The sequence below is a fragment of the Poeciliopsis prolifica genome, unplaced genomic scaffold, assembly GCF_027474105.1.
Source record: "Poeciliopsis prolifica strain line A6 unplaced genomic scaffold, Auburn_PproV2 SCAFFOLD096, whole genome shotgun sequence".
In the NCBI taxonomy this organism is placed as follows: Eukaryota; Metazoa; Chordata; class Actinopteri; order Cyprinodontiformes; family Poeciliidae; genus Poeciliopsis; species Poeciliopsis prolifica.
In genome coordinates this window covers 468,332-482,361 of record NW_026562471.1, presented here as the reverse complement: position 1 = coordinate 482,361, position 14,030 = coordinate 468,332, and the positions used below count along the sequence as shown (strand labels likewise).

The window sequence follows — 14,030 nt, the reverse complement described above, 5'->3', positions numbered from 1 at the left end:
ACTTCACTCAACAAAACTGCACAGCATTTCCCAGACTAATTACCACTTCTCTGTGCTGTCAACTTTCAGGCTGTGGATATTTCAGTCACAACTGGTGGCTTGGAAAGGCTTTGGAGCTGAAACACTCATCAGAGATACAGAGATGAGGATTGAGTCTATTTGCATAATATATGCCTTTGTTCCCTAAGCGATGGATGTAGACTGAAGGATGAGCACGAAAAAAAGACAAAGGCTTTTCCCTCAGGGCTGCAGGGCACACTAAAAAACAAATCAGAAGATGAAATCAAATTCACCAGGTTAAAGTCTGTAATTAAAACAAGAGCCAACTCTCGAGTGAGCTATAATCCATGGGTAACGAGGCGCAAATGCTGCACCTCAAATATAAGTACTAAAAAATAAGTGAACAGCGCACAACTCAGAGCAGCACTTAAAATTTATGATACCATTTAAATTAAACTTAAGACAAGTGTTATTGTCATAGAGATAATGCTGTTAAATGATGCTGAAGTGAAGACAAGGGACTTTCAAAGTCACTTTCTATAAAGTCTTTGAGGAAACAAAAACAGAACTGTCACATAAAGAATAAGTTAAGGCAAACTGGTGCCCGAGCCCAGGGACAAAAGAAGCAGAGATGCTTACAGGAGTGCACAGATTCGCACTAAAAGTTGGCGTAGGGGCAAATTTTGAAAAGTGTAGTGCACAAAAAACAATCACATGTGTAAAATCATGAGCAGACATGTAGCTGCTCACCTTTCCTTTGTACAACCCAATCTTGTGGAAGCCTGTCTCAACCCAGAAATGTGTGTTTAAAATGGTATAAATAACAAGAAGGCTGCCACCACTTGTCCCAATTATCGTAACAACGGGCCCTGCTTTCCAACGACTATCGAAACTAATGACCTGCTTTATTTAAGAGGTGTCCTTCAGGGATCACAAGGTCATTTCACAAAAAATGTAAGCAAAAAAACTCAAGAGAAAAATATTTAAAATGGAAAACAAAAAGGACTTGTTGATCAAAGTGAAAATGCCCCTTTTCCACCGGCTCTACTTCAGCAGCCCGGCCCGGCTCGACTCGACTCGGCTCGGGCTCGGCTCGACTCGGCCCAGCTCGGCTCTATTTCAGAGTGACCGCTTTTCCATCTGTAGCAGGGTGCCACCTCCTGGCGGTGCGGGGTACCGCCTCCAAGCACCATGTGCGGTGCTTCGTTACTATGCGACCTAATACGAGTTGTTTTTCTGATACAAAAGAGGAAGAGCTACCGTTTTATAGCCTGATTGTGATTTTTCTGAGGATTCAAGAAACTGTGCAGTGGGAGGAATGCTGCAATGCAGTGAGGTCAGCTGATGACAGCCACGCCCACATCGACACAACAACCACCCAAGTATCAAAGCCGTGTTCCTGTCACTTTGCTAATTGCTTATTTCAATCATATGGCTCTTACACTAATATTCAGGCAACTATTGGGACCCCCACAGAGCCACTGCTGCTCCACGCCAAACTGCTTCTTCTTCCCAAGGATGGGCCGCCTTATGTCAACATATGCTTATTATATTTTTCAGGATAACTATATAAAAAATTGTTTGATTAGTTATCTGTATAAAGATTCGATTAACACAAAGGAATGACCTGTAAATTAAGTACTTTTCTTTAACAGGCTACAGACACACAGCTTTTTCACCACTGTTTAAAAACAATAAATCTTTAAAATGACAAAAATAATCAGGCAACTTCATATTTGATCTCAATATTTGCTTACATAAACTGGTTTGTAAAGTCCATGAACTAAGTACCCTGACGTTAAACAGACTGTCACAAATCTTTTTTCATACCTGGTTCTTAATAATGTGCATAAAACGTGACATCAACTCTGGACACTCAAGCAGAAAATGGAAATGGTTAAAGATGATTTTTGGATTCCTGGAAAGAGAAGGCAAAGGGGAAACATCCACAGGGACACAAAGAACAAAGAGACAGCAGTGGAAACAAATTAGGAGCAAAATAAGCAGTGTGATCGATATTTCATCTCTAATGTGAGAGGAGTCGGATGTATAGCCAGGGGCATATCGACTCACCTAGTTACAAAACATTTCAGCACCTCGTCATGCTTGCAGACAAACTCTATAAAGCGTGGGGAGGTCATTCTGAACAAGCAAATAGAAGAATGAGAAGAAGAAGAAGAAGACAAGAACAACTCAATAAAAACTGAACATGATGTTGGTTCACGACAGAGGACATGTTGCTAGGGACACAGCACAGGGGAGCACACAGTTCTGGATTAAATGCACATCACATGATATATAATAATAATAATAATAATAATGGAAACATTAGCCAAGTATTTTAGTACAACAATGTCTGTATCAAAGCAAAGATAATTATGATCAACTTATTTCATACTATTGAGAATAACTAATTCTGTGTTTTTCTTCTCTCTCTTGTAGCTAGTTGCAAAGCTAAAGCTAAAGGAAATGACATGTTAGGAAACAACCTCAAAGCTGAGATTAAAAGAAATGACACACTAGGGAACGCCTTCTGAATTTATCGCCATTAATAAATGGAATAAGTTCCTATTTATTCCAAACAATCTGACTTTGCCGTTTGGTTTTCAGATTCAAACAATGGGATATTTTAAGATGAGGGTGGTGCAGAGACAGGAAGAAGTGGCAATTCTGCTCGGTCTGGTGAAGACAGGATGCTAAGCACTGACCCCTGTGGCATCTGACACGAGCAGCTCATGTAGAAGGCCTGAATAACCGCACTGAGCCGGTTGGCTGTCATGGAGATCACATCCTCCCCATCAACATACGCTTCTCCTTCCAGCAAGGAGAGCGTGGTCCTGGAGGGGTCTGACTCCCGCTGCTTGAGCAGGAGGGACGCTATCTCACTGCTGGAAGAGGACGAATATGGGTTCGTCGTGGATCTTTCCAGCTCTGTGGAGATGAGCATCAGCCACTCATCAAGAGAATGCCATAGCAGCTCCAATGGCTGCAGAGACACAGACAGAGAGAGGGACGGGAAATCAAAAGCTACATCCACTCAGGCAATAAAAGACAGAGGCTTCTTGGAACATTTGCTTCACATTCTGAAAAACAGACTGTCTCTGAATTAAACATAATATACAGAAAACTGGATCACTGCATGGCACAAAGTTTAGAGCGGGGCCCTGTACATATGGAGGCTACAGATCTCGATGTAGCGACCTGAAAAAAAACAACCACCAGACCAGCCTTACACTGTATTGATTGATTTTCACACGTTGAAGTTTGGAGGATTGCTTTAGCTACTGGTGCATCCTTTACTACAAACGTTCAAGAGTTCCCTAAAGGAATGTTGTTACTGCATTTTAAGCAAAAACATTTTTTTATTGTATTTAAAAGAGGAATTGATTTGTTGATTTATTGGAATTTCTTATACATTTCTAATATTGAATTAAAAAAGCTTTAGTGGTTAAACAAAAAAGTTGCAGAATGTTCAACATTTTTCAATCAGATTGTCAGAATAATCAATAGATTAATCAATTACTAAAACAATAGCTAGTTGCAGTCTTAGGTCAATCATTCAAATTCAATTCAAAAATACTTATTGATCCCAAAGGGAAATTAAATGTTGTGATTACTGACATTAATTCAAAATCTTAAAGGATTTATTGTAGACAGTGATTGCTGTCGGCAGTAAAGATCTCCTGTAGCAGTCTATATCACAGTGAATCTGAAGACACCTCTGACTGAAGATGATGCTCTCAACCACTGACTGATAGAAGATCTGCTGCATCTTGCTGCAAACCTTGAAGGATCTTAGCTCCAGTCTGCTCTGGCTCTTCTTATTGAGGCTTTACTTTGTGCCTCAAGTCCAGTCTGTTGTCCACACGAACACTGAGGTATTTATATTCCTCAGCCATTTTATTCCCCCATTCAGACACTGATGATGGTGAGATACTCTGTAGCCCCAACTGCCCTGGGGCAGACTGACAAAAACAAGGCTTCCACATCAAAACAGCAGGTCCTCTGATCACCACCACCAGGAGAGGGACGGAGCGAGAATTGAACCGGCATGCATACTCATTCCCATTTAGAAAGAGCTGTCTGTGTAAAGTGCCTCAAGGTGAGGTACAAATGGAAATGAATTGTCAGTGTGTCAAACTGATCATTGCATATTAGATCTTTACCTCGTACTAACCTTAAAGACCTGGCTCCGAGGCGTCTTGTTCCCATTGTAGCCCAAATCGTTACCATTGTTGGGAGAAGAAGGGCCGAGGCGGAACACATGGCAGAAAATACGAACTATTCTCAGAAGGCTTTTCATCTGAGCTTCATAACTACTGGACAGACTGACAGAAAGACAAAACACAGTTGTGTCCAATTAAATGATACAACCATAAAAATACATGAAAACATTCAGCCTTACAGCAAGGTACATGGTGAGCGTACATGTACTTTCACCATGACTTTATTTACATCTTTCTTATGGTCTCCACAGAGACAGACCAGCAGAAATCTTCAGGCTTGATCTTCAGCATAAAACCTTTGACATCTTAAGTTACACAAAGTGGTACAAAGAAACCACTTTGTACCACTTTGAAAAGTTTGGCGTGCATATGTGTTCAGCCTGCCTTAATTAATATGTTGTAAAACCACCTTTTGCTGCAAACAGTTGGCATTTGAAAAGCACTGTCAATATCAAAACTAAAACAGACTAAAAACTTTAGCTGTGGATCTCTGCAGCTCCTCCAGAGTTACCATGGGCATTCCAGCTGCTTCACTGATTAATGTTCTTTTCTCCTGGCCTACATATTTACAAGCAGCGCCATCATGGTGGGCTTGCAGTAGGGCATGCATGCCATACTTTTCAGAATTATTCGTAAAACCAAGCACAATTTTCCATCAACGTGTTGATCTGTCACTTAAATTCCAATAAAATACATAGAAGTATGAGATTGTAGCATGAAAAATGTGAAAAGGATCCAGGGCTGTGAATACTTTACAAGCCACAGTGCATGCAATATATCAGAATCAAACCAAAGGGTTTAATCAAAGGCTGCAAATCTGTAACTTCACCTGAGAAGTTTGTGTCCATTAGTGGTCGCCACTTCTGCAAGACTGGTCAAAACCTTTTGATAGTGACTGTCACTCTGCTGAGACACGTGCTCCAAAACCTGCCTGAGCTACAAAACAATGAAAAAATGCAAACATATTACTTGTAGTTCATACTCTGTTTGCAATTGCTTTCTAACATAAAGGAAAGTTTCTGTGTCTTGGTCTTCCTTAAACCTCAACTGGCTTTTCACTCATCTTTTGTCCAGTGTTTTATTTGATCATGAGAACAAGGTGTGTGTGTTAAGGCAAACAATGGGCAAAAGGAGAATTGACATACTTTAAAAAACAACATAAAAGGTTAAGCTATTACTTCAACATTTAGCAGAAATAGAAAGAGAAGTCATTCTCTTGTATTTAATTAGAAGCTCTTTGGTTACAAAAATACTCTTTTCTGTATCGAAATAAGTTACATTTTTATATTTTATCATCAGAAATTGGAACAAATTAAATTTTTTTACTTGTGTATGGAAAGTACATTAAACAAGTATGAAGAATTTTCCTTTGGCGCAAAGTGGAACTGAAGGTGATTCTGATGAACAAAAACAATTTTATAGAGAATGAAGTTACAGTTCTGTACATAAAATGTTATTACCATATTCTCTTTAACATCCTCATTCTGTGTCATCTGGATTAACATCTGGAACAATCTAGCATGGTGCTGAATGAGAATCTCACAGGTCTCCCCATATCCACCCTGAAAATAACAATAGCAGCAAATGAAATGAAAAGGTAAAACGTGTTCTGCTACAGTAAATGGAGCTGAACTAGCCACCTGCACACAGAGATCCAATGGAGTGATTCCATTTTTGTCAGCAAGGTATTTGGCACCACGAGAGAGCAGGATCTGTGCAGTGTCTCTCTGTCCATGGCTGAGGAACAACACAACACAAGCTTTATGCCATTGAAATAACAAGAAAAGCTGGATCAATCAAGACTTAACATTTTGCATTGTAAAAAATGTTTTGGAGTAGAAGCAGAAAAGTGTGGAGGAAAATGGCGAGAAGCTTGCAGCAAAGTGCCTTTTGCACAAACTGTGGCTGTGATTTACACACCAAACCAGGAGATGCTGCTGCTCCCTTTGTTTCTCCCTTCCACATTTCTGCATCTAGAAGTCAGAAGAAGAGGCAGCTGGAGAGGCTGAACCTGAACAAGGCTGCAACTCCAGATGGTGTCAGCCCCAGAGTCCTAAAGGCCTGAAGCTGCAGAGCACCTCTGTGGAATTCTGCAGGATTTCTTCAACTTTAGCCTGACCCAAGACAAGGTTCCACTGTTATGGAAGACGTTCGTCCTGGTTCCGGTACCAAAGAAAACTCACTCATCAGTCACCAATGACTATAAACCTGTTGCCCTGACAAGCCACATCATGAAGGTCCTGGAGAGACTCCTGCTGGCCCTTCTGACTAAGCAGACAAAGACATATCAAGACCCCCTGCAGGCTGCTTATCGCCGTGGATCTGGAGATGATGATGCCATCCTACACAACAAACCCACTGTCATCTGGTCAAGCCAGCCAGGCAGCACTGTGAGGATCATGTTCTTTGATTTCTCCACAGCTTTTAACACAATTCAGCCTAATCTGCTCTGTGAGAAAACTCCACAAGACACAGCAGAGTCCTCAACAATCACCTGGATCTAGAACTACCTCACAAGCAGACCACAGTTTGGGAGTCTGAAGGCTGTGTGTCTAAGCAGCTGGTCAGCAACACTGCAGCACCACAGGGCCCTGTACTCTCACCATTCCTTTTCACTCGTCTGCAGAAATACTCAGATGACTCTGCAGTTGTTGGTTGAATCACAGATGGACAAGAGGCTGAGTGCAGCAGACTGGACTTCTTGAGGAAGCTAAGATCTTTCAAGGTTTGCAGCAAAATGCTGCAGCTCTTCTATCAGTTGTTGGGGCAGCAGCATCAGAACCAAGGACGTAAAAAGGCTCAACAACCTAATGAAGAAGGCTGGTTCTGTTCTGGTTCTGTTCTGGTTCTGTTCTGGTTCTGTTCTGGTTCTGTTCTGGTTCTGTTCTGGTTCTGCTCTTGTTCTGCTCTGGTTCTGTTCTGGTTCTGCTCTTGTTCTGTTCTGGTTCTGTTCTGGTTCTGTTCTGGTTCTGCTCTGGTTCTGTTCTGGTTCTGTTCTGGTTCTGTTCTGGTTCTGTTCTGGTTCTTGTTCTGGTTCTGTTCTGGTTCTGTTCTGGTTCTGCTCTGATTCTGCTCTGGTTCTGTTCTGGTTCTGTTCTGGTTCTGTTCTGGTTCTGCTCTGGTTCTGTTCTGGTTCTGGTTCTGGTTCTGTTCTGGTTCTGTTCTGGTTCTGCTCTGGTTCTGTTCTGGTTCTGTTCTGGTTCTGCTCTGGTTCTGCTCTGGTTCTGTTCTGGTTCTGTTCTGGTTCTGCTCTGGTTCTGTTCTGGTTCTGCTCTGGTTCTGTTCTGGTTCTGCTCTGATTCTGCTCTGGTTCTGTTCTGGTTCTGCTCTGGTTCTGCTCTGGTTCTGCTCTGGTTCTGTTCTGGTTCTGGTTCTGTTCTGGTTCTGTTCTGGTTCTGTTCTGGTTCTGCTCTGGTTCTGTTCTGGTTCTGTTCTGGTTCTGTTCTGGTTCTGCTCTGGTTCTGGTTCTGTTCTGTCTGGTTCTGTTCTGGTTCTGCTCTGGTTCTGTTCTGGTTCTGTTCTGGTTCTGTTCTGGTTCTGCTCTGGTTCTGCTCTGGTTCTGTTCTGGTTCTGCTCTGGTTCTGCTCTGGTTCTGTTCTGGTTCTGCTCTGGTTCTGCTCTGGTTCTGCTCTGGTTCTGTTCTGGTTCTGCTCTGGTTCTGTTCTGGTTCTACTCTGGTTCTGTTCTGGTTCTGTTCTGGTTCTGCTCTGGTTCTGTTCTCTCTGGTTCTGCTCTGGTTCTGTTCTGGTTCTGCTCTTGTTCTGTTCTGGGGACAACTGTGGAGCCTCTGAAGATGAGGCAAAGAAGGGTTATTCATGAGGTCAAGGAAGTTATGGACAACCCTGACCATCATCTTGTCTTGGGAAAGCAGATCATCTTCAGTCAGAGGCTTCATCAGATTCACTGTAATACAGACTGCTACAGGAGATTTTTCTGCTGACAGTCATGACAATCTTCAATAACTCTTTGAAGAATCTGAATTAATCAGATTTACAACATTTAATTTCCTTTGATTTAGCTTTAGAGTCAATGAAGTATTTTTGAATTTGATTTCACACTAAACCAGGTCAGTCCTGAGGACCCGTATATAATGTGGTTTTTCGTTACCTGCAAGCAAAGTACAGAGGTGTGGCTCCAGAGACATTCGGTCGGTTGATGTCAGCTCCACTGTCCAGAAGACACAACACCGTCTGTGAACATACAGCTCCTTTTCATGTCGCATCAACAGGACATTGAAAGAAGAAGTTCTGAAACTGATTACTCATCAGTTTTTAGAACTTGATAGCCAGAAGTTTAGAACAGGGGGGGTGAAAGCTGCTGTCCTGGATCTTTCCTATGTAGCCCTGCTCCAGTTTTTCAGCTGTGAAAAGGAAATGATAACAAACCGTCCACCTGGTTGAGACACTGTGCTGCTCTGAAGAGTCCAGGGGGAGGGAGCTCACAAGGAAAGACCTTAAAAAGATAGCTCCTGCTGCCAATCAATCTGATAAGAGTTAGATGGTCATTCCCCAAACTACATGAAAACTGATCACTAAACAATGACAAATATTGCATAATAAAATTTGAGGCTGCTTTCTGATGGCTCAAATTCTGGTATTTGTAAAGTTTTGACCTGACAATTCTTTTTAATCCAAGAAGAAAAATCAAAAATGTTAAAAAGGTTCTAAATATTTTTCTAACATTCCTGCTGTTACAAATTATGATTGATGTTAGAAGCAGAGGTGACCCTCCCAATTTTTGCAGAAATGCCTCATCATAACTTCTGCACTGCAGACTGTTTCCAGCCTGACCTGAGTTTCTAACACACCTATCATCTGATTGTAGTCACTCGTACTGTTCTTTACCAGATACCCAGAGAGTAGACAATCTCTGCGTATCTCTATTATTATCCCTATTTCACTTATTTATAAGATATTTCTTAATTGGCTTACTGTTTTGTGTCCATTCTGACACGCTACATGTAACGCAGTTTGTCCCATGGCATCCTCCACATCCACATTAGACACATGCTGGACCAGATCATGCAGAAGCTCTGTTCTGCCATTAACTGCCAACCAGTGGATCTGCAGCAGAGGATCACATCAACACTTTCATTCTAACAAGCAGAATGAAAGTGTTTCATTCACAGCAGCAATTTGTTTGGAAAAGGCAACTTTATGCTAACAAAGTCAGACATCATTAAGTGTAAACAACTCACAGCAGTCAGGCCCTCATTGTTGCAGATATTGACATCAGCATTATATTCCAATAATTTGCCCATGCACTTCTTCTGTCTGAGGAAATAGTAGAGAACATGATTGGTTACACTTCAGTCTTAATGCACATATAAAGACTCAGGCCTGAGAGTCTAAACATAGTCGGTTCTCCTGAGCAACACGTCTAACACAAGCAGAGCTGTCGGAAAAAAAACCCACAATAATCCTTGTTCTCCTCTAAGGGAAATTGATTCAACATTTTTAATTCTGAATGCAATTAAATTCTGAATTTAATTGATTAAATTCAATGTAATTAGATTTAATGGAAGGAAGAAAGGATGGCAGTGATTAGTCATGTTTTACCCATTCCTAGCAGCTAGGTGCAGAGGGGTGCAGCCAGAGATGTCCTGATAGTTTGGATTGGCTCCTCTCTTCAGCAGCAGAACCAGACACTCCACTGACCCACAGCTGCACAAGAACACAAAGATTGTTACTAAACTGACAACTGTTTAAAAACAGAAGAATTAAAATTCTCATGTGATGTGACCGTACCAGAATCCAAGCCTAAAAATTACATCAGAGTGCACCTGGGAGCCGCCTATAGAAATGATGCCTTTAAACTGTATAGGAGCAGCTTGCATGTGGCTGAAGGTCCACCGTAGTGAATACTTCTGAGACTTATGAATGGAGATCTCAGAATTTAGAAGACGGATCCAAAAGTGTGTGGAAATAAATAGCTTCTCTTTATCATTGTCGCCATTCTAAAAACACACCTGCTACGTTTTACCTGTCATTTTTGTTACTGAAGTCATTTATTAGGAATGATGATCATTGATAAAGTCAGTCATCTGCTTCATAAATGATAATTGTGAAAAAGAAAACAAGTAAATAATAGGCTAAAAAATGTGAAATTGGTCCTCGTTTTTTGGAGAAGTTAATGGAAAATTAAAAATAATGACAGTTATATTAACATCATCTAAATGAACTCTTCTCTGCAAAAGTAATCCAGCCATAAGTATTGAAGAACTGGATGATTGAGAATATGCAATGATTTTTATGCATCTGCAATAATTTTTTATGTCTGCGAAGTTTGAAATATCTGTTTTATCAGACTTATTGGAATGATGAACTTAAAAATTAACTCTGCAGTAGAAACAAAGCTTACATGTTGGACTGTGTCAGAGATGGGAAAAGGTTTTCAAACCCAAGAAGTTATCAGCTCTCTGGGCAGGAGAACAGCCACAAAGGTTATTGCAGTAAAAACTGATAAATTATCAATGAATGAAGGATGACAAGAGGAACAAAAGCAACTGCTGCAAAGGGCCATATAAGGACCAGAATCAGTATGGAAAGGACATTGTTGACTCCTCCAAACAAACAACCCAAGATCAAAAATATTTTACGTGGATTTGGACCCGATGTGGTTTTTTTGACATTTATGCCACATTTGTTTGTATGTCCTTTTATGGACAAAAGTGAAACTTACAAGTCAACAGTGAGGAAAAACAACAACTTTATTCTCACATTGTTCGCTGTTTAAATTATTGACTATCTTACACTTATTTTAAAATAACCTTGTTCCTTGACTTGATAGTAAATAGCTTATCAAGTCATAGGATTCCAAAATGCTTTAGACTACAATCAGTAGACTGAGAATCAAACTGGCAACACATCACACTAGCCAGAGCCTGAGCATCTGGAAGCAGCAAAGAGCTGTACAGCTTTTTAGGTACCATAACTGTGATACAATTTAAACAGATAGAAATGTATTTGCTGCTTCCTTTATTGTGAAAAGAGAGGAGCAGAAACGTCACCATACAGCATCTTACTTGGCAGCAATGTGTAGCAAGCTTCTCTTTACTCGTCCAAAGGCGTAGTTCACATCAAATTTGGAGTTGAGGAGTAACTCTGACACAGACCTTTCAGAAAACGAAGCAAAAATAATAAAACAGAAAAAATACATTTTCTATGAAACAAAAATCTACCATATCATAACTTCACTATGCATAATCTATTGGTGAATCATGCTTCAACACATGCTTTCTAAACAAATTTTACAGTAGCACATAGATGGGACTCTCACCTGTGCTGGTCGGCCATGACCATAGGCATGAGTGTGTAGACTGCCGTCTCATTGTCTGCAGAAATGAATGAGGGGAACAAAGACAACATGAAACATTTAAATAGAGAAAAATCTCATTTAAGTAAGCTAATGCCAGACGGTCAAGTGGCATGTTTAGTATCTGTGCTAATAATATCGCAATAGTGCATTACTACAAAGAAAGGAATTTCAGCTCAGAATAGACTTGAATTACCAACATGAATTATGAAACATAACTTACGTTGTTTAATAGTTTTTGTTTGACAAGATAAATAAGCTGCCATGCTGCACCAGGGTCTTAGGTGCTGGATCAAGTCCGACCAGGTTCTTTCTGCATGACGTTTAGTTTTTCCCCTTGACAATGCGGATTTTCTCTGGGTACTCAAGCTTCCTCCCACAGTCCAAAAACATGACTGCTACTTTACCTGGTCTCTCTGAAGTTGACCTTAAGTATGAGTGTGTGTTCTCTGGACATGCCAGAGAATAATTAACAGTTACTGACTACAGGTTTGAGAAAACTATTAAAATTGAAGTAGTCAAGCAAAGTCAACTTAAAAATACCTTTGACCATGCTGACGTACCAGATAACAAGTAATGTAACCAGAATATTTCAATTATCTTGCACGAATTCTTTTCAACACTTGAAGCTTCTCTGAGTCAAGAGGTTTGTAGTTCTGTCAAAGTTTTATCAATACCGGAATTCCTCAACCAAAGTTCAAATTAGATAAAAAAAAATAAATGCTCCAGCATAATTCTCAAAAAGAAAGAAAATGTTGATAAACAATGTAATGAAACATACTTTTATGTGCTCAGTACCTGGTATTAAAAAAAAAAAAGAAATCAGTGTATAAGTTGCCAAAAGCCTAAATTCCTTTAGACAATTTACATTCCAGAAATGTAAAAGTTTCTGGAAACTTTTTTATCTAAAAGCTTCCAGAAACTCCTGCTTCCTGTCTGTTAAGTACATGAAACTCAGGTATCGATCATTTATTCAACTTGAGTAATTGAGTTTTGAAATGATGCACACAATTCTCTGAGATGTAATTAATTCTTGTATTATTATGTACTGTGGATTTCAAAAATGTCATACCCTTTGGACTTTTCTATATTTTTTTTATACTTTACAACTACATATGTAAATATAAGTCATTGGAATTTACTGTGAAAGACCAAAACAAAGTGACACCGCAGAGCGTCCTTTGCAGTGAGTGGGTAATGTGGAGGCATATTTTAAATTGAGGAATCGTGTTTTACTAGGCCAACATCCCACTACATTTATCGGGCACTTTGCTCATATAAGTTGCACATTTACAGAATGGAAATGCTTTCTATTCATAAAAGCACATTCCTAAGCTGGCATGACTTGACTCAGGGATATATTATAACTCTTTGAAAAATGTAAATTAATATGAGTTACAGCAACACTTAATTTCCCTTTGGGACCATTAAAATATTTTTGACCATAAACCATAATCGGCATGTTCCAGCAGATCAATATGATCGCTGAACACTCTCTCTGAATCTTTACATTGTCAAATTACACCAGCAGTGCCAAAGCGTTTCACAATTATGCAGCACCCCTCTGCACAGGTGTGATTGTCTACACCTCGTCCACATTAAAAGTCATCTATCTGACCTTTTGGGGGGTTAGGTTTAGGAAAAAGACTATTAGACAATTTTTCCCATCCTTTTATTTTATTTATTATGTGTGACTGTTGGCTTATTGCCTGAGGATAAATGTGATTCAGTTTCATTGTTTAAGTTTAACAATAGCCTTGCGACAGACTGGCGACCTGTCCAGGGTGACCCCGCCTCTCGCCCGGAACGCAGCTGGAGATAAACACCAGCACCTCTCGACCCTGTTAGGGAGAAGGGTGACCACAAAATGGATGGATGGAAGTTCAACAATAGAAGATTAAAATCATAAAACAAATATTGGGTTTGATGATTCTTTGTCTAAAAAGCAGTGAATGGAGTCACATTTCAGGGTTTTTAGATGAGTTTTGGTCCATGGCTGCCGCACATTTTCATATTTATTGAACTAGGTGCATAAAATGTGGTTTGGTGAGATTAGTACTCATTTGCAGGACAGAGGTCATTTTTTTTCCACTGTTGGACTGTTTCCAATTTAGTGTGGGGTTTCAAATCATTCCAAATCACTGTGTTTAGTGTTTTGTTTTTTTATCAATAACAAAATATGTATCATAAATGTCTGTGATTTGAATTAAATCATAACATCTAAAAAGATGAGTTATGATCTCCCACCATTCTTCAGTGTGTTTGGGTAACTGGACAATGTCAGAATGTGTGTATCGTCTCATACTTTTCTACATGTTCTCCTGCAGCATGCAGTTGAGTGGTCCTTTACGAAACTAAAAAAAACCTAACTTTCAATTTCCAGTCGAATATTTCCCGTATTTGACTGTTAATCCCTCTTTGATTGTCGTTCCACGGGCTGTCTCAGACTTCATCATCTATCAAGATATTTAACTCCAGTTCCCATTACTC

General features: G+C 40.0%; 1 protein-coding gene across 3 annotated transcripts in view; it reads right to left on the bottom strand.

The window, feature by feature from the left end:
* hace1 (HECT domain and ankyrin repeat containing E3 ubiquitin protein ligase 1) overlaps positions 1 to 14,030 on the bottom strand; it is a 34,282-nt gene that overhangs the window by 18,001 nt on the left and 2,251 nt on the right. For all 3 annotated transcript variants that reach the window (XM_055023152.1, XM_055023151.1, XM_055023153.1), the window contains 13 exons: positions 11,505 to 11,559; positions 11,251 to 11,340; positions 9,785 to 9,889; positions 9,424 to 9,499; positions 9,158 to 9,289; positions 8,334 to 8,416; positions 5,867 to 5,963; positions 5,687 to 5,788; positions 5,056 to 5,162; positions 4,178 to 4,328; positions 2,709 to 2,986; positions 2,074 to 2,142; positions 1,831 to 1,918 (listed from right to left, as the gene is read on the bottom strand). In XM_055023152.1, coding sequence (XP_054879127.1) covers positions 1,831 to 1,918; positions 2,074 to 2,142; positions 2,709 to 2,986; positions 4,178 to 4,328; positions 5,056 to 5,162; positions 5,687 to 5,788; positions 5,867 to 5,963; positions 8,334 to 8,416; positions 9,158 to 9,289; positions 9,424 to 9,499; positions 9,785 to 9,889; positions 11,251 to 11,340; positions 11,505 to 11,559 — 1,433 coding nt within the window. The remainder of the gene's footprint in view (positions 1 to 1,830; positions 1,919 to 2,073; positions 2,143 to 2,708; positions 2,987 to 4,177; positions 4,329 to 5,055; positions 5,163 to 5,686; positions 5,789 to 5,866; positions 5,964 to 8,333; positions 8,417 to 9,157; positions 9,290 to 9,423; positions 9,500 to 9,784; positions 9,890 to 11,250; positions 11,341 to 11,504; positions 11,560 to 14,030) is intronic.